Source organism: Choloepus didactylus, chromosome 20 (genome assembly GCF_015220235.1).
Source record: "Choloepus didactylus isolate mChoDid1 chromosome 20, mChoDid1.pri, whole genome shotgun sequence".
In the NCBI taxonomy this organism is placed as follows: domain Eukaryota; kingdom Metazoa; phylum Chordata; class Mammalia; order Pilosa; family Megalonychidae; genus Choloepus; species Choloepus didactylus.
In genome coordinates, this window is record NC_051326.1 from 12,159,940 (window position 1) to 12,179,977 (window position 20,038).

Here is a 20,038-nt window from a genome sequence, read left to right on the forward strand (position 1 = left end):
TAAATATCTTGAGACGAATGAAAATGAGAACACTACATATCAAAACTTACGGGATACAGTGAAGGCAGTGCTTAACTGGAAATTTGTAGCCTGAAATGCTTATACTAAAAGATAAGAAAGAGCTAAAAATCAAAGACTGAACTGCTCACCTGGAGGAAGTAGAAAAAGAAGAGCAAACTAAACCCAATTCAAGCCAAAGGGAAAAAAATGATGAAGATTAGAGCATAAATAAATAAAATAGAGAATAAAAAAACCATAGAGCATTAACAAAACCAAAAGTTGGTTCTTTGAAAAGATTAATGTGATTGACAAACCTTTAGCTAGACTGACAATGAAAAAAACAGAGAAGATATAGATAACAAAAATCAGAAAAGGCAGATATTATTACTAACCCCACTGAAACAGAAAGGACTATAAGAGGATACTATGAACAAATGTACACAAAAAAATTAGATAACCTAGCTGAAATAAACAAATTCTTATGCAATCACAAACTACCCACACTGACTATAGAAGAAATAGAAGATCTCAACAGACCAATTACTTGAAGAAGAAATTGAATCAGTACTCAAAAACCTCCCAACAAAGAAAAGCCTAAGACCAGAAGGCTTCACAGGGGAATTTTACCACACATTCCAAGAAGATTTAATTCCAATTCTGCTCCAACTTCCAAAAACTTGAAGAGGAGGGAACACTCCCTAACTCATTCTACAAAGCCAACACCCCCCTCATACCAAGCTAGATAAAGATACTGCAAGAAAATTACAGACCAATATTTCTTACAAATATAGAAGCAAAAATGCTCAACAAAATACTAGTGAACTGAATCCAAAAGAATATTTTAAAAATTATACACCATGATCAAGTGAGATTTATCCCAGGTACACAAGGGTGGTGCAACATAAGAAAATCAATTTATGTAATACACCACATCACATTATCAACTGGGAAAAAACACATGATCATCTCGATTGATGTAGAAAAGGCATTTGACAAAATCCAGCATCCTTTTTTTTTTTTCCTGATCTTAAAATTTATTATAAAGCTACAATAATCAAAACAGCATGGTACTGGCACAAGGAGTTTATAAATAAACTCTCATATCTATGGCCGATTGACTTTTTTTTTTTTAATTCAGTTTTATTGAAATATATTCACATACCATAGCATCATCCATAGTATACAATCAACTGTTCACAGTATGATCATATAGCTATACGTTCATCACCACAATCTATTTCTGAACATTTTCCTTATATCAGAAAGAATCAGAATAAGAATAAAAAATAAAAGTAAAAAAAGAACACCCAAACCATCCCCCCCATCCCCCCCATTTGTCATTTAGTTTTTGTCCCATTTTTCTACTCATCCATCCATACACTAGATAAAGGGAGTGTGATCCACAAGCTTTTCACAATCACTCTGTCACCCTTTGTAATCTACATTATTATATAGTCATCTTCAGGACTCCAGACTACTAGGTTGGAGTTTGGTAGTTTCAGGTATTTACTTCTAGCTATTCCAATACATTAAAACCTAAGAGGTGTTATCTATATAGTGCATAAGAATGTCCATCAGAGTGACCTCTTCACTCCATTTGAAATCTCTCAGCCACTGAAATTATTTCATCTCATTTTGCATCCCCTCTTTTGGTCAAGAAGATGTTCTCAATCCCACAATGCCAGGTCTAGATTCATCCTCAGGAGTCATATCCTGCATTGCCAGGGAGATTTACACCCCTGGGAATCGGGTCCCATGTAGAGGGGAGGGCAGTGAGTTCACCTGCCGAGGTGGCTCAGTTAGAGAGAGAGAGAGGGCCACAACAAAGAGGTACTCAGGGGGAGACTGTTAGGCATAATTATATGCAAGTTTAGCCTCTCCTTTGCAGTAACAAGGTTCATAAGGGCAAGTCCCACAATAGAGGGCTCGGCACATCAAACCGCCAGTCCCAATGTTCGTGACAACATCAATATCAGTCCAGGTGACAAAGTCCAACACTTCTGCACCTTCCCCCAGCTCCTCTGGGCTCGGGGCAGTGGGGGGGAGGCTGTAAATTTATTTTTTATTCTCTGCCCAAATTACTTTGGGATGTGTCACTATTTCACTCTAACATATACTAACTCCAGCATCCTTTCTTGATAAAAACACTTCAAAAGGTAGGAATCAAAGGAAATTTCCTCAACCTGATTAAGGGCATATATGAAAAACCCAGTTAACATTGTACTCAGTGGTGACAGACTGAAAGCTTTCCCTCCGCTGTGGCTTGAAATTATGCACCCCAGAAAAGGCCATGTTCTTTCACTCCATTCCTGTGGGTCCAGACCTATTGTAGGTGGGAACTTTTAGTCAGGTTATTTCAACTGAGATGTGACCCACCCCATTCAATGTGGGTTGTAATCCTTTTACTGGAGTCCTTTACAAGAGACGAAATTAAGAGAAGCTCACAGAGAAAAAGCCCCCAGAGGAGTTGAGAGAGGAAGCCACTGAAGTCAGAAGCTGAAAGCAACAAAACCCAGAGAAGACAAGCAGATGCTGGCCATGCGCCTTCCCATGTGACACAGATGTCCCAGATGCCAGTGGCCTTTCTTCAGAGAAAGTATCATCCCGTTGATGCATTAATTTGAATATTTTCACCACCTCAGAATTGTACATTTGTAAGCTAATAAATCCCCATCATAAAAGCCAACCCATTTCTGGTATATTGCATTCCAGCAGCTTTAGCAAACCAAAAAACCCTCTAAGATCAGGAAGAAGACAAGGATGCCCACTGTCACCACTGTCTTGGAAGTTCTTGCCAGAGGAATTAGGTGAAAAAGGAAGGAAGGGAGGGAGGGAGAGAGGGAGAGAGAGAGGGAGGGAGGGAGGAAGGGGGGAGAGAAGGAAGAAAGGAAAGAAAGGAAAGAAAGGGCATCCAAATTGGAAAGGAAGAAGTAAAACGATCCCTATTTGCATATATCGTGATCCTATATACAGAAAATTCTGAAAAATCCACAAGAAAGCTCGTAGAGCTAATAAATGAATTCAACAAAACGGCAGGTAAAAGATCAACACTCCAAAATCAGTACTGTTTCTATACATAAGCAATGGACAATCAGAAGAAGAAATCAAGAAAAAAAATTCCATTTACAATAAGAACTAAAAGAATCCAATATCTAGGGATAAATCTAACTAAGGATGTAAAGGACTTAAATGCAGAAAACTACAAAATATTGCTTAAAAAAAAAAACAAAAACAAAAAAACAAAGAAGACCTAAATAAATAGAAGGACATCTGAGTTCATGAATTAGAAGACCAAATATTGTTAAGATGTCAATTCTACCTAAAGCAATTTATAGATTCAATGCAATCCCAATCAAAATTTCAAGAACCTTCTTTGCAGAAATGGAAAAGCCAATCATCAAACTTATATGGAAGGGTAGGGGCCCTAACTAGCCAAAGACATCTTGAAAAAGAAGAATGAAGTTGGAGGATGCACACTTACCAATATTAAAAGTTATTAAAAAGCCACAGTAATCAAAAAAGCATGGTACTGGCACAAAGTCAAACATATAGACCAATGTACTTAAACTGACAGCTTAGAAATCAACCCTTACATTTACAGGCAACAGATTTTTTTATAAGGGGCAAAGACCACTCAATTGTGAAAGAATATGCTCTTTGAAAAATGGTGCTGGGAAAACTAGATCTCCATTTAAAAAAAAAAGGAGGACCCCTACCTCACCCATTATACAAAAATCAACTCAAAATAGATCAAAGACCTAAATATAAGAACCAGAACTAACAAACTCCTGGAATAAAATGTAGGGAAACATCTTCAGGATCTTGTAGTAGGCAATGACTTTATACCCAAAGCACAAGCAACAAAGACAACAAAATAGGTTAATGGAACCTCATCAAAATTAAAAACTTTTGTACCGGAGAGGACATGAAAGTAAAAGGACCACCTACACAATGAGAGAAAATATTTGGAAACCACATATACGATAAAAGTTTAATACTCAAAATATATAAAGAAATCCTTCAACTTAACAACAAAAAGACAAACATCCCAATTTAAGAATGGGCAAAAGACTTGAAAAGACATCACTCAAAAAGACACACAACTGGCCAAAAACCACATGAAAAGATGCTCAACATCATCAGCCACCAGGAAATGCAAATCAAAACCACAATAAGAAAACATTTCACACCCATTAGAAAGGCTGCTATTTAAAAAACAGTAAGTTACAAGTCTTGGAGAGGATGCAAAGAAATAGGAATACTTATTAATCGCTGGTGGCAATGTAAAATGGTGTAGCCAGTGTGAAAGACAGTTTGTGGTTCCTCAGAAAGTTAAAAATTATCATATATCCCAGCAATTCTACTTCTAGGTATATACCCAAAAGAATTGAAAGCAGGGAATTGAACAGATAATAGCACACCAATAGGACAGCAGCATTTTTCACAACTGCCAGAAGACGGAAGCATACCAAGCATCCATCAACCAATGAATGAATAAATAAAATGTGGTGTATATATATATACACAACAGAATGTAATTCAGTAGCAAAAAGGAATAAAGTTCTGATACATGCAACAATATGGATAAACCTTGAAGACATCATGTTAGTAAAATAAGCCACACATTAGGACAAATATTGTATGATCTCACTGATATGAAATAATAAGAATAAGCAAGCTCATAGAGTCAGAATCTACATTATAGGTTGCCAGGGGACAGGGTGGGGATAGGGAATGGAAGTTAAGGCTTAAAATTGTCTGACTTCCTATTTGAAATGATGGAAATCTTTTGGAATGGATGGTGGTGATGGTAGCACAAGACTGTGAACATAATCAACAGCACTAAAATATATATCTGAATATGGTTAAAAGGGGAAATGTTGGGTGGTATACAGGGTAATATAATAAACTATTTTTTTAATTCATGGAACTGCACTACACAAACCGTGAACCCTAAATAAAATCATGGATTCTAGTTAATAGAACACTTTTTAAAAATGTGATTTCATTAACTGAAACAAATGTACCACACAAATGCAAGGTTTTAACAATAAAGTTGTATACAGGAATCCTATATTTGATACATGATTATTCTGTAAATCCACAACTTCTCTAATTTCAAAAACAAAACAACAAAAAAAAAAACCTGTCACTGTACTGGTTTGAAACTGTTATGCACTCCATAAAAAGCCATGTTCTTTAATGCAGTCTCGTGGAGGCAGACCTATTGTGGGTGGGACATTTTAATTTGGTTGATTCCATGGAGATGTGACCCACCCAACTGAGGGTGGGAACTTTTGATGAAATTATTTCCATGGAGATGTGACCCCTGCCCATTCAGGGTGGGTCTTGATTGGTTTACTGGAGTCCTTAAGAGAGCTAAGAATTGACAGAGACCCAGACTCTTGGAGATGCAGACAGAAAGACATTTGGAGATGCTAAGCTAAGAGATGAAGCCAAGAGTTTGCTCTGGAGAAGTTAAGTGGGAGCTGAGAGATGATTAGAGAGAAAATGCCCAGAGACATTTTGGAGACAGCTGTTGAAACCAGAACCAGGCGAGAAGCTAAGAAATGAAATCCAGAGCTTGCCTCGGGGAAGCTAAGAGAGGACCCCAGATCCTTAGAGAGAAATAAGCAAGAACGCACAGGAGCTGAAAGAAGCTAAGACAGAAGCCCAGAGGAATTTTGGAGAAAGCAATGGACACTAGAGGCTAACCCCAGAAGAGGCCCAGCAGACTCCAGCCATGTGCCTCCCCATGTGACAGAGGAAACCCAGATGCCGCCGGCCTTTCCTCTTGTTGATGGCTTAGTTTGGACACTTTTATGGCCTGAGAAATGTAAATTTGTAACCTAACAAATCCCCTTTATAAAAGCCAATCCATTTCTGGTACTTTGCATAACGGCAGCTTTAGCAAATCGGAACACTCAGAGTCAAAATCTGGAGTATAGGTTACCTGAACCTGTCTGGATGTAGGGAATAAGGCATTAATGCTTGAGTTGTACAGACTTTCTTTTTGGGTTGATTGTAAAGTTTTAATAATGGGTGGTGGTGATGGCAGCACAACATTGTGACTGTAATTAACAGCACTGAATTATATATGTGAATGTGGTTAAAAGAGGAAATTTAAGGTTGTATGTAAGTTACTAGAATAAAAATTCTAAAAAACACAAACAAACCATAGAACTGTACAACACAAACAATGAACCTATTGCAAACACTGGACTATAATTAATGGTACAATTATAAAAATGTTCTTCTATGAATTGTAACAAATATACCATACTAATTCATGTTGTTAACAATAGGGTGGTATATGGGAACACTGTATAGAATGAAAAACTTTTCTGTAAACCTATAACTTCTCTAATTAAAAAAAAAATAAACAGAACTTGAGTAGAAGTCTTCAGACTAAATCCAAAGAAATGTATTTTCTATAATACTGCCTGGTGATTTGCTTTAACTTATCTGTAAATTATTTCTTATAGGTCCTTGCTAGATTCACCCTTATTCTTAAGACTCTTATTACAAAGGAAAGGTATGTTACGCTTCTATATGTGATGTCAGATTAAGTAGTTCTCTAGTGGCTTGCTAAATGGAAAAATAAGTCCCCTGTTATTACTAGCTAATGAAGAAAATTGTAATCTCTATCCCACTGGTCTTGTATAAGACAATATATGTTCTTCCCTATTATCAACTTATGAATTTTAAAGGACTTTTATGGATAAATAATGCATAATACATTTTCCTGGGCAGAGAACATTCCTAATGGAACAATTATATCTAAGGCAATTTATATGACATGTTTTAAGCCACCCCAATTCACTGAATGGGTGTGTGGCCAAGGGCAGCATCTGAGAATTTGCAAATAGAAAAGAAATAAGGTTACTGAGATTTTTAGAAGAAATGACAAGAAATTTGGCATATTTTTCTCAAAAACCTAACAACTACTATAGAAATCTTTCTGATCCTTTCTACTCTTGACACTCTGGTCTAATTCCTTACCACATCTCCCTTTTTAGTAGAGTACAATAAGGAGAGGTTCCCTTGGTATCAGTCTCTTCTCCTTCCAAAAAAGCCTGGACACTATGTTTATTCAGGCAAAATTAACTTTAAAAAAAAGCATAGCTCGGATCATTTTGCTCTTTTGCTCAAAAACCTTTGATGGGTCTCCACAGCCTACAGTAAGTATAAAAAATGTTCCTCAAAATGCCTTAGCAAGGCATTGAAGGCCTTGTATTTTCTGATATTGATAACCTTTCCAACCTTATCACCCTGATCATAAAGGGTCTGCTGAGGAATTTGGAATTTAGGGGAACCAGCACACATTCATGAGACAATGAGCAGGATGGACCTAGAGAAAGAAAGTTAACAAGTTTAACAAGGGGCCATGAAATAGTCTGAATGCCAGAGGGAGAATGTGAACCAAGTTTGTAGCTATTTCAGTAGAACACAGGAATGAAATTCAAGATATATTTCTAAGGCAGATGAAATACATAATATCCAATAGGAGTGGTGAGAAGAAAGAAGAATCAAGGATAACAGGCAGGTTTTCAGCTTAGGAAACTGCTGAACCATTAACCAGAGATACAGAAGGTTGCCAAGGTAAGCAGGGTGTGTAGGGTATGGTAAGTTTAGTATTCAAAGTGCTTCATTTAAGAATTTAGCAATGTGCCTTAAGAGTTAGCCATAACAATTTGGGAATCACTGGCATGGATTGGTAGTTAAAACCAAAGCAGTGGGCAAGCTCACTGTGAAAGATCAGAGTTCAAGACCAAGATTGAAATAACCTTCAGGTGTTCCCTATTATTCTCCATCTTTCAAAAACTGACATCTTGCTTTAAGTTACCTGCACACCTGTTGGTCCCTCGACACCCTAACTACCAGCTTTCTGAAATCAGGAGGCCCATCTTATGCATCTTTGATTTCCCATAGAGCCTAGCTATGTGGTTCCCCATTGTAGTAGTTAGGGTGTTTTGGAGAGAAAAGACCACTCTATTAGTCCACAGGGGGGTTGGTCAGAAACAGGTCCTAGTGCTCAATATATGATCATTTAATTCTTCTGTTTTAATATTCTTTAAAGACAACTCATGGAGAGAACCAAGAGGCTTAGATGAACTGCAGCATTTCCCACAGTCTTACACAGAGGTACATATTATCTGTTTTTCTAGGTTTCTAAGTATATTATGTCTCCACTATAAAATAATTTCAATTCTTTACACTTAATGTGAAACACACACACACAAGAAAGGTAAAAAAGTAAAACCAGAAATTCACAAAAATCCATTCATCCAAAGAAAATCGACCACATCCTTCCAGGCTTTTTCCTATGCACAGATTTTGGTTGTTAATCCTTTTCAATCATACCGTATAATTTTGCATCACGGTTTTTTCCACTTAACATTATATATCAGCATTTTTTCCTGTTATTTAAAAGTTTTATAAAGTACTATTTGAGATCACGAAATATTCCCTCAGTGCAATTACATGCTTTACTGACCTACTCCTCACCGTTGAGACACCCGGGGTGGAGCCAACTTTATTCTAAGTAACAGTGTGATAAAAGTCTGTCTGCATACAGCATTCTCTTTATTTCGGACGCCTGCTTTAGGATATGTTCCTAGAAATGACATTCGCGGGTGGGGTCGCAGGGAACAGACTCTGTCGTCTAAACCCGCTCCAAGCCCCGTCCCCATCCTCCTTCCCCTCACCCGCGGGACCTCCTCATCCTCCGCACACCTGGGTCTCCCCTGCTCTCCCCGCACGCCGGTCCCTCGCCCTCCTCGCCCACCCGCAGCCACCCTGCAGCCACCCTGCACCGGCCAGACCCGGCAGCAGTGGACAAAATACCTTGGGTCTCACTACCCCACCGAAAAACAGTTTCCCCAAGGCCGCCTCGCCTTACCTGACCGCGGATGCGAACCCCCAGCAGGTAGCGGAAGCATCGGCCCCCAAGTTCTCTGATAGGTGAGCGATGCTCGCACAACCTCGACAACTCCCCTGCCTATTGGCTTCCGTGTATGTCATGCTAGGAGAGCGTCCTTCCCCTCGACCAATAAGCTGGAGCTTTGCCGCACGGATCTCTGGGAGTTGTAGTTCCCGCGAAAGTCTGAGGACCGTAAGCCAGGAGCAATTTATCCCTGGCTTATAATGTTCAGCGCCGTCCTCTACTTCCTTTCTGTTCTTTTAGTCTAAGAAGGAGTCCAGGGGCCTAGCATCAAACACAGTTTCTTTGTGTGTGTTTGGGGGGGGGGGGGATCGAGGACTCCTTAAATATTTGGTAAATCCCCCCTCCCCAATGTTATCTATATATATAAATATAGTGAGTTCGATTGAAGCGTCTCCCTGGACCTGCCCCAGTCACAAATCCCTGTTCTACTCTACCCCAAAGGTGCCTGCGTGCGATCAAAGCCCGTGGAGCTCGCAGTGCGTCCCCAGGCTGCCTTAGATCAGCTCCACTCCTGGGAGGCTGTGGGCCACGCTCGTGGGAATTTCAGATCTGGAACCCACAGTAAAGCTGACCAGCATCTTTCTTGAGCCTGGAACAACCCAGCGAGTCCTCCTTCAGGGATGCTGGCAACCTGAAGCCTCTGACCTAACCACCGGGGGGGGGGGGGGGGGTGTTGGGATGCAGGAAGAACACCTCTAGGGCCCACTCTGGGCGCCTTTTCTCCCCAAGCCTGTCTCCCAGCGTCACCCGGCAGAATCATACCTTCACGTCCGTTTCCGGGACAGTGCAGGGAAGAATGGGGGGCGGGGGGTGGGGAGGGCATAGTTTCAGCGTCCTTTCATCCTTCAGGCAAATGCTAGCTCCTCCTAAAAAAGTCTTTCCAGATTCTTGGGACTCTTTTGGGTGGAGGTGAAAGGTCTGGCGCTAACCATTCCGCGCTGTCTGTCCTACCCCCCACCCCCACCCCACCGGTCACAGCTTAACTCCTGTTAAAGCCTGTGACGGCGAGCCTGTCTTAATTCAACTGGCACCCACAGGGAACACTTTCCCTGCTAAAGTGGAACCTCAGTAAATGTGTGTGAAGCTAGGGAGGGTAAGGGAGGGTCAGGGACGGCCTGTGCCCAGCCCCCCTCCTTACGATGCGGGAAGCCTCCCTTAGACACCCCACTCCACCCCCTCGGAGGTAGATGCCTCTCTGGCGCTTCCATAGCACTTTGCACCCCAGGGCAGTGAGCACATGTAATTAAAGCCTTGCTTCAATCGCCGGCCTTCTCCTCCTCTTCCCGGGCCCTGGCTGCCTCCCCAGAGTTTAGCACAGAGTAAGTGCTAAACAAATCGCTACTGAACGGACCCATGGGTGGCGGGGTTGGGGGGCGGGGGCCTGCGCGACGGCTTGCGTGCCTCCCTCCCGGCCCCCCCCCCGGCTCGCGGGCCCCTGACAGCGCGGCGGGGCTCGGGAGCAGCTCCTTCAGGGTCCCCTCCCCGGGGCCCCCTCCCGGCCGACCCCACCTCGCCGCGCGGCTCCGCCCCGCCGCCCCCGTCCCGGCGGCCCCTCCCCGCGCGGGTCCCGACTCCAGCCGCACCTCCTCCGGCTCTGCAGTGGCGGCGGGGAGGCGAGCGGGAGAGCCAGCGGGGCCGGGGCCGGGGCCGAGCCGTGGTCGGGGCAGCAGCGGGGACCCTCGGAGGCGGGGCCTGTGGGACCGCGATGGGCGTGGAGATCGAGACCATCTCCCCCGGAGACGGTACCGGGCGGCGGCGGGGGGCGGGGGAGGGGTCCCGGGGCGGAGCCGGGCGGGAGGGGGCTGATTCGGAGGTGGCACCCAGAGTGGCGGGGCGAGGAGCGGGGATCCAGGCTGGGGACGGCGGGAGGAGACCCCAGACGGGATTCCTAGGGGTCTAGAAGACGATCCGCCACCATCCCCTTCCTCGAGCGCTCACCTAGTGCAGAGACGGCAGCGGCCGGGAGGCGGGGGTCTGCGCCCCGCGGCCGCCCTGGGGGCTTCGGCTGCCGCCGCTGCCACCGATGGACCTGCTCGATTTTCCAGGGCCGGCTTTTAGCTCTGCTTTTCCTAGGAGCTCCCTGGAAAGCGGGGGAGGGACCTGCCTTGGAAAGGACCCTCTTCTAACGCGCTTCGCGCTGGGGCCTCCGGGCGCGGCGGTTTCCTGCGGGCTGGGCAGGGACAGGCTGTAGGGACAGAGCCGGTCTGGGAAGGGAGAGGCGCTCCCACCGCCGCCCCTGCACCTCGCTCTCTTCTCCCGGCCCCATTCACCCTCTCCGCCCGTCTGCCCACTCCCATAGCTCTCATTATCATTTGGAAACCTATAGATTCCAAACGCAAGCCTCCAGCCCAGACCTCCGACCCAAGTTCCCGGTGGTCCGGGTGTCCAGCGGCTGCTCCACCTCCACCTGGATGACCTGGGGATCCTCGAAGTCAGCAGGCCCAAGCGGAACTCATGCTCCCCACCTCCATCTCCCAACAGGCCTTTTTCTGGGTTCCCTGCCCCCCCTGTCTCCCTCTCCCAAGCCAGACACCCAAGGGAGAAGCCATCCTTGTATGATTGGTCTATGTGTGCAAGAAATAGCCTTTTCTTTCCTTCTTAAATAAAATTTAATTCCCAGCGGATCCGCCATATTGCAGGGTTTGACAGGCAGACTTCCTACCAGGCATTATGGAACCCTTTCTCCCCAGGAAATTTGGAGGGCCTCTTGGTTCCAGGCCACCCAACTTGTTCTAAGGTAGTGGTCCCTAGAAATCCCAGCGGGTACCTTGGATCACGGTGGGATACAGGCTTCTTTGCCCACCCTGGGCCCCAGGAAGTGTCTCCCCACGGCCTTGGCACCCACCCCAGGGCACAGCCAGAGAGTTCTTCCATGGGGCAAGAGCCCCTTCCCCTGCTTGGAATCACAGGAGTCTCTGTCTTTAGAGTGATCTCTCTTTACCCTCCCTCCTTGGCCAGGGATGGGGGGCATTTTTCTCTCAAGGGGGATTAGACATTTAGGAAAAGCCAAGAAGAGCTTTGGCTTTCTGCTTTCAGCCCTGTCTAATCCCCTGAGTCAAGGAAGTACAAAAGGGCCAGGAGGGAAAAATTCGAGTTAACATTTCATCAAGTCCACTGCTGGGGACGCCTGTCTTTGGCACCGCACCGGTTCCTGTCGCCTTCCTTATTATCTCTAGGTCTGCCCCTCCACCCCTGCCCTAGTTCAGGCCACTGTCATTGCTCCTGGGTTTCTCCACAGCCTCTAAACTGGCCGCTGTCTTCAATCTCAGTTCCCCGCCTTAGGTCTCACCTCCCTGCCTTCCTCCGGCCCTCCCACCCCCTCACTTTCCACTCGAGGCCTCTGGGCTCCTTTCACAATGCACAGCTGACCGCGCCCCCACCCCAGGCATCAAATGTTCCACTGACTCTCCAGCCTCTCTCCAGGCAAACTGGGCCTTGGTGATGTGGCCTCTTCTTACCTTCTCCGCCAGAGCTTCATCTCTCACCACCTATCCCTGCCCCCATCACCAACTTTTCCTCCAGCCTTAACAAGCTGTCAGCATGTTGCAGGACACACCATTCATTCAGCAAATATCTGCCACACATCAGCCGTGCGCTGGCCCTGGAGTTGAAGCCATGACCCTGGGCTTTTGCTCTTGCCGATTCCTCTTTCCAGGTGACCTCCCTTTTCTCCCTCTGGCAAACTCCTACCCAGCTTAACCAGTATCTCCTCCATGATGCTCTCCCTGACTCCCCCAGGTGGTAGCACTCCCATGGAGTCCTCTAAATGCTGGCTTGGTTGTTAGCCTCTCTGGGCTTTGTGATCCAACCCCAGGCCTTTAAATTCCACCCAAACTTATACCTCCAGCAGACCCTCCATCTGCCTACCTGAAATATAAACCCACCTCCCCTGATCGCCACCTGCACAAATCTGGGTCCCTCCCGTCTTCCCCTTCCCAGGAAACAGTTCTATCGTCCACAGTTGTCCAAACTGAAAACCCAGGCCTGGCTCTTTTCTCTTTTTCCTGCACCCCAGACCCCACATTTGATCCATTAGCCTGCCCAGTCAGCTCGCTTCCAAAACATATCTTCACTGTATTTTGCTCTCTCATCTGCTACCACTGCCTTAATTCAAATCGTTATTGATTTCCTGGTCTGGATTGTTGCAACAGATGCCTAACCATCCATCCTGTACACAGCAACCAGAGTGATCTTACAAAAAAAACACTTCAGATTATGTCATTCTGTTGCTTAAAAGCCTCCCATGACTTCCACTGCACTTAAAATTAAATCCAGTTCTTTTTCCCTCCTTTCTCCTCCTTGTTCATTTCTTTCCAAGTCACCTGGCCTCCTTTAGATTCTGAATATACACTCATCCTTTCCTGTCTCAAGCTTTGTGCCCTTGTTGCTCTTTCCCCACATTCTGCTCATCCTTTCAAGTGTCAGCTTGCACCTCACCTCTGAGAGGCGATCCTGAGCAGCCTTTCTACGATGACCCTTCCTGGTGTATTTAACTCACCATCATGTTTATTTTCTGCACAGTGCTTATCACTTTCCATAATTATCTTGTTTGAGTATTGTTTGTCTCCCTCCATTAAATGTAGGGATCTCATCTGTATTGTTCACTGCTGTATCCCCAAAATCAATCCCAGGTCTGGCACCATAATAGGTACTCAGTAAATATTTGCAGATGATTATGTTTATTCATCCTTGATAGCAGCCATGCCCTGCATTATAATCTACTATTTATGTATCTATTTCCCAAACTTCATCATGAGTTCATATATAGCTCCTATCTCCAACATCTAGTCCAGGCCTGGCACATAGTAGACACTCAGCAAATGTTTATGGAATGGATGCAGGAAAGTGGAAGGAGCAATCGCAGGAAAAGGACCAGGACACAGGGGAGTTGGGGAAACCAAGGGAATAAAGTTCATATCAAGGCCAGAGAGGTCAAGTGATGAGTTCTAGCTCATACCAGGCACCCACCCAGGCTTAGGGCCAGCAGTATCTGTGGAGAGAGGACTGGACCCAGGCTGTGAGCCTGTGCACCGGGTCATGGTCTTCTCTGGCTGTTCCCAGTCCCAGCTGTCTCTCGCCAACATCCTGGTCCTTCATCTGCCTTCTGTCTCCTTGCAGGAAGGACATTCCCTAAGAAGGGCCAGACATGCGTGGTGCACTACACAGGTAGGCCCCCACCCCCACCCCCCGCCCTGGCAGGTCTCCCCTCTGCACCACTCTCCAGAGGTGTGCACCCCAGGATCAGGACTAAAGCCTGAGGCGGCCAAGTCTCCCTCCTCCCAGCCAGCGTTGTGGGAATGAGAAGGAAGGCTTACAAGGTGTGCCCTCCCCGCTTACACCAACAAGAGCCAGAGGTGGTGCCAGCCTCCCATGGAGCCAAGCACCCCCATGTGCCCCTCCCTTTCTTGCAGGCTGGAGCCCTGGCCTTTCTGGTTCTGCCTGACATATGGAAATCCCTCCTCAGGCTCTGGGAGCCCTGATTCTCCCAAGCAGACTCCCTTTTTGTCCTGCAGTTTATTAGAGAAGAGGAAGTCAGCTGCCTTGGAATTCCTTTCCTGATTTTGGACATTGGCTCTTCAATTCAGCAGCTTATTATTAAGCCCCTGCTAAGTGTGAGAGGCTGTGCTTCGTGCTGCGGAGGGCACATAGATGAGAAGGGAGGTGCCCAACCTTCACTGGGGCTGGGGGGCTGTGGGGGGAGGTTTCAGTCACCTGACGCAGTGTGAGGGGTGGGCTGATGGCAAGGTCTGTCGCAGGTGCTGCGGAGCCCAGAGGGCTGCATGTCTGCCACCCCTTGTGGACGCCTGTAGTGCCAGGTGGGCTGAGGGACAGTCTAGAGCCTCAGAGCTGCTGGCCGGGGGTCACAAGCAGGTGTGGGTTCCCAGTGGGGCAAGTGCTGTGCCTTGTGACCTGCTTCCTCAAGTGGCAAACTTGGTGACAGGCGCTTGGCAGACAGCAAGACCAATTTAATTCCTAAGACAGTCAGATGGGGCCATTTTTAGCAGTTCTCCCGGCCAGTGTGAGGCTCCAGGTTAAATCTAGGCAGACAGTGTGGATGTTTCTCAACAGCTGTGTTGCCAGTCGGTGACGTCAGTGGGCTGGAGCCGTGTTTCATCTCCTGGTGATGTGGCCTAATTACCACATGTCCTCTGGGGCCTCTGACCCATGTAATTGATTTGTCTGTTCTACATGTTGCAGACAGACGGGTACTTACCAAGTTACCGAAACTGCAGTATCCTTTTGCATAGACTTTTCACAATACACGTAGAAAGCAGACAATGTGCAACTATGACCAGCTCTGTTTTGGGGAGGGACTGTGTCAACAAACAGCAGGAGACTGTATGGGACTTTTTCGTAAACTTTTTTTATTAAACATAAATATATACTGTAGACAATATAAATCTAAGATGTATAGTTCAGTGAATTTTTCAAAGTGATCCCAGTTACATCACCACCACCCAGATCAACAAACAAATAAATAACCTTACTGGCAACCTGAGAAGTCTTCCGGGAGCCTCCTCCTTACTCTGACTTTGGTCCCCACAGATTCGTACTGCCTGCCTTTGAACTTTATATAAATGGAATCTTAGTGTAGGTACTCTTGTATGTTTGGCTTATTTCACTCAACATTGTCTGAGATCCATCCATAGTAGTTTGTTCTTTTTTATTCACATACAGGATTTCATTGTATGAATACGGTACAATTTATTTGCCTCTCCTGTTGTTGATGAACATATGCGATGTTTCTGGTTTTCAGTTATTACGAACAGTGTTGCTTTCAACAGTCTTGAAGGTGCCTTTCGGTGTCCAAACGTGCACATTCCTGTTGGGTCACAGTGCTACCCTAGAGGGGAGCTGCTGGGTCACGGGCTGTCTACGTGCTCAGCTTTAGCAGATGCTGTGAAGCAGCTTTCCAAAGCACTTGTGACAGTTTACACTTCCACCAGCAGCGTCTGGGAGTTGCAGTTACTCCATTTCTTCACCAGCACTTGACATTGTCAGGTTTTTATTTGGTTTTGGTTTTGACTTGCTCTAATGGGTGCCCAGTAGTATTTCGTGGTTTTATTGGCATTTCCTGGATGATTATGAAGTGGGGCACCTTTCCATCTGTTTACTGGCCATTTGTGTCTCCTCTTTTGTCTGTAGAGATTTTGTCCATTTTTAAAACTTAGGTTGCCTGTTTTTTTCTTCCTGGTTTATTGGAGTTCTTTATATTTTTGGATATGAGTCTTTTCTTGGTTATACCTATTCTAAACATCTCCCATGCTGCAGCTTGCCTTTTTACTCTCTGAATGATGTCTTCTAAATAGAAGTTCTTCATTTTAATGAATCCCAATTTATCAATCTTTCCCTTTATGGTTAGTACTTTTACTGTCTTGTCCAGAACTGTTGTCTATACCTAAGTCATGAAGATATTCTCCTCTATTTATTACTTTGTAGAAGCTTTAGTACTTTTGTCTATGATCCATCTGGAATTGATTTTTAGGTGTGGGTGACGTAGGGGTCAGGATCCCTCTCCCCCTTGGAGACAGAATTGATCCAGCAACAATAATAAATTAAAAAAAAAAAAAAAATTCTTTAACAGCTGCATCGCAATGGCACCTTTATCAAAGCAGGTAACATATATATATATATGTCTGTTTCTGAACTGCAGAGCTGGGCCTGTTTGGCTGAACTTGTAGCAGTTGATCACTGTATATGGTCTGAAAAAAACTGAGTTTTCTGAAATCTGAGGAAATGAGGGAATGAGACAGTCTTTAAATGGGGTGTGTGAATATGAGTGCATGTGTGTAATTATCCAATTATGTACCTGTGTGTTGTCTAGTTGTCTAAATATTTAGATATCTGTGTGTCTCTAAATATTTTCTTAGCATCTATTTGGCCTCCATGATTTTTCTTCCAAGTATGTAGAGAAGAGCATGTGAACATGCACAATTATTCCTGTGTATTGGGATATCTTAGCAATCTGTGTGTATGCATGAGCTTGTATTTCACCTCCTTAGCATCCATCTGTGTTTTTCTGTGTAGCCAGCAGAAAAGGTTTTTCTCCTTTTCCTGATTGTTCCCAGAGAAAGAGCCCAATTTATCCTACCCAGAAAGGAGGCAGACTGTTTCTCTTGTATACATTTGAGTTGTAGGAATTAAGAAGTGTGATCCTAGAAGCTCCAGACCTAAGCTGGCCCAGGCCTCCCATTTTAAACTTGATAAATCTGAGGACCTGAGAGAGGAAGGGACTCCAGGGCCACACGAGTTAGTGCCAGAGTGAAGTCAGAACCCAATGTCGGGAAGAAGAGAGACTTACTGGTCTTTCTTGGGTCCCAAATTGCTTTCTGTTATGGTCCAGGGGATGGAGAAAGTCATGGAATAGCATCATTTATCAGAAGGCCTGATCTTTGAGTCTGAGTCAATTCAGTAAGAATTGAAAATAGAAAAGCAGCTCTTGGGCCTCGGGCTGCTGGCCGAAGAGAACATGTGTACATCCGGGATGACAAAGCATCTGCAGCTGGAGGCTGGGGGATGCTCCAAACTGCTGGAGACAGCACCTGGGGTCTTCTGGCTTCACCCAGCCTTGTTCGGATGGGGTTTTGGGTCACCATGGACTCTGAGTCACCTTAACACTGTTCACTGCAGTGTATGATGTGCCTTTGGTTTTTGCACGTTCAGCCTGAGGCTGAAAGGCCTGGGAAAACAGAACTTCAGGGTGAGAAAGCGCAGAGGTATTGGGGAAAGGTGTGACCTGACGAGAACCAAGGGAAGGGGAGAGAGAGAGGTTAGGAGGCAGGCAGCAGCCAGCTCTCGAAGTGCCTGTAGGCAGTGTAGGCATTTGGATTGTGCATGGGGAGCTATTGAAAAGCATTGCAAGCTGGGGAGTGATGGGAGCAGGTCCACATTTTTTAAAAATCAGTCTCAGTGCAGGGTGGGGAACAGAATGGAGTAAGAGGGAAGCAGGAAGACATGTAAGGGGGTTGTTCCTGGGCACAGGCGAGAGAGGATGGGGATTTGGTTGACCACAGAGTGGTGGTAATAAAAATGGAGACAACAGGTGGGTTCCAAAGAGAAGTAGGACTTGGGGACAGGCTGAAGGTAGGCATAAGGCAGAGGACAGTTCATGATCGTGTCCAGGTTTCCTGTTTGGGCAAAAGGACAGACGGGGAGGACTGGAAGAGAAGCAGGTTTGTGCAGAATGGGAATTCCAGGCTGAACCTGAATTGGGAGTTAACTTGCAACTCTTTTCCACCCTGTTACTGCTTTGGCAGGAATGCTCCAAAATGGGAAGAAATTCGATTCATCCAGAGACAGAAACAAGCCTTTCAAGTTCAGAATTGGCAAACAGGAAGTCATCAAGGGTTTTGAAGAGGGTGCGGCCCAGGTAGGATACTCTGCGGAAGGGGATTTGAGGCTGTAGGCTCCGCCCTGCTCCCCCCACTCCTCACCGGATTACCGACCACTACTGCTTTGACTGCAGCTGGTGGCGCCACCTAGTGTTCAGTCCCGGCCTCGTGTCCCTGCCACTTGGCTGTCAGCAGGCCCTCCTGTGTGTCACCCAGGGCTCTCAGCCCGAGCACATGACCCCGGGCTTGCTTAGAACCAGCTGGGGCAGGGGAGGACATGAGAATGTTGTTGTTGTTATTTTTAAACTTTTAAATTTGAAACAATTTCAGACATAAAAATATTACCAAAGTGGCTCCGAGTTCCCGTGTACTCTTCACCCAACTTCCCCAAATGTTAACATCTTACATAACTGTGGTACAATGACCAAAACCAGGAAATTAACATCAACACAATGCTATTAACTAAATCTATAGACCTTACTGAACTCTCACCGCTTGTCCCACTCGAGCCGGGGGTTTCTTGACTGCTGCTGTGATGAGCTGCTTCCTTGGTGTGTCCTGTAGTCACGCAGCACTCCATTAGAGTAGCCTTTTAGCCCAACCCACCTTGCTGTGGCCTCTGACCTCTAACCTCTTTAATGAACTGTTCCTATCATCTTGTTAGGCTCTTTATGCAGCCTCTTTAGGCTTCTTTGGAAGAGGGTGAAGAACAGTTATGAACAAACAAAAGTGTTGGACCAAACACTAAATGAATAACCAACAGTTTGGTGGATGAATGAATTTGAGACTACTTTGTGGATGTTACTGTCAAGTCTCTGCTATTTTGAGGGAGAATCTGTGCATTTGTTACAGTTCTTAACACAATGTCAATGAGCCACGTATTAAATTCATCTCAGACTTTCAGTTACCGTGAGGATGGTTTGGGAAAATGCCATAGTTACCTTACTTTTTTCTTTTAAATCAAGCTGGGTCCTCTTTCTCCTCTCCCCATCTGCTCCCATCCCTGCTAGATGAGCTTGGGGCAGAGGGCGAAGCTGACCTGCACCCCAGACGTGGCATATGGAGCCACAGGCCACCCTGGTGTCATCCCTCCCAATGCCACCCTCATCTTTGACGTGGAGCTGCTCAACTTAGAGTGAAGGCAGGAAGGAACTCAAGGTGGCTGGAGATGGCGGCTGCTCACCCTTCTAGCCTGCTCTGCCACTGGGATGGCTCCTCCTGTTTGGGGCTTTTGATCAGTGTACTATGCCCCAATGCATCACCCATTCTCTACCCAAGTTGCTCTGTATGTGTTGGTCATTGTTCACACACATCTTTGCTTGAGGAAACTTTGGTTGCGGGTTGAAACATTTTAGGTTGTACATTTTGTGTGACGCATGTAGTAGCCATTCTTGATCACGGAACCCAGATTTCTTGTTTGCACAATCTACACTGCCTTACCTTCACTTAAGCCAGACACACAAGGTGCTCAGACACGAAACGTACATGGTGTACACAGAGGGACTTGAGCCAGTTACCTTTGCTGTCACTTTCTCTTTTAGAAGTTCTGTTTGCTGCTGACTTAAAACAGATGTTCTCTTTGGAAATAATATGTAAAATAAACGCTGTGCTTGACAAATTTCTGCCTATCCTTATTATAGACAGGAAGTGCTTTGAGGACCACCTAGCCAATTGCCCTTGGGAAAACGGGTGGAAAGGAGCTTTCCAAGTTATGATAAACACAATAGCTACAATGTGAGAACCACAGATGCTGGACTTT

General features: G+C 45.4%; 2 protein-coding genes across 11 annotated transcripts in view; one reads left to right on the forward strand and one right to left on the reverse strand.

The window, feature by feature from the left end:
* The window catches only part of LOC119516697 (WD repeat and coiled coil containing), a 28,245-nt gene extending 19,302 nt beyond the window's left edge, over positions 1-8,943 (reverse strand). For all 5 annotated transcript variants that reach the window (XR_005213352.1, XR_005213353.1, XM_037813116.1 and 2 more), the window contains exon 1: positions 8,903-8,943. The gene's annotated coding sequence lies outside the window, so the exon portion shown is untranslated. The remainder of the gene's footprint in view (positions 1-8,902) is intronic.
* Positions 8,944-10,210: 1,267 nt separating this feature from the next.
* On the forward strand, positions 10,211-19,897 carry FKBP1B (FKBP prolyl isomerase 1B). 6 transcript variants are annotated; one of them, XM_037813346.1, is made up of 5 exons: positions 14,084-14,113; positions 15,017-15,179; positions 17,579-17,648; positions 18,205-18,317; positions 19,290-19,897. In XM_037813346.1, the coding sequence occupies exons 3-5, from the start codon at positions 17,582-17,584 to the stop codon at positions 19,416-19,418; spliced, it is 309 nt and encodes a 102-aa protein (XP_037669274.1). In that variant the 5' UTR covers positions 14,084-14,113; positions 15,017-15,179; positions 17,579-17,581; the 3' UTR covers positions 19,419-19,897. The 6 variants fall into 6 exon arrangements, with proteins under 6 accessions (XP_037669277.1, XP_037669273.1, XP_037669276.1 ...); XM_037813349.1 differs by lacking the exons at positions 15,017-15,179; positions 17,579-17,648 and adding an exon at positions 10,211-10,266 and having other exon boundaries at positions 14,066-14,113; XM_037813345.1 differs by lacking the exons at positions 15,017-15,179; positions 17,579-17,648 and adding an exon at positions 10,371-10,689 and having other exon boundaries at positions 14,066-14,113.
* The last annotated feature ends 141 nt before the right edge of the window (positions 19,898-20,038 follow it).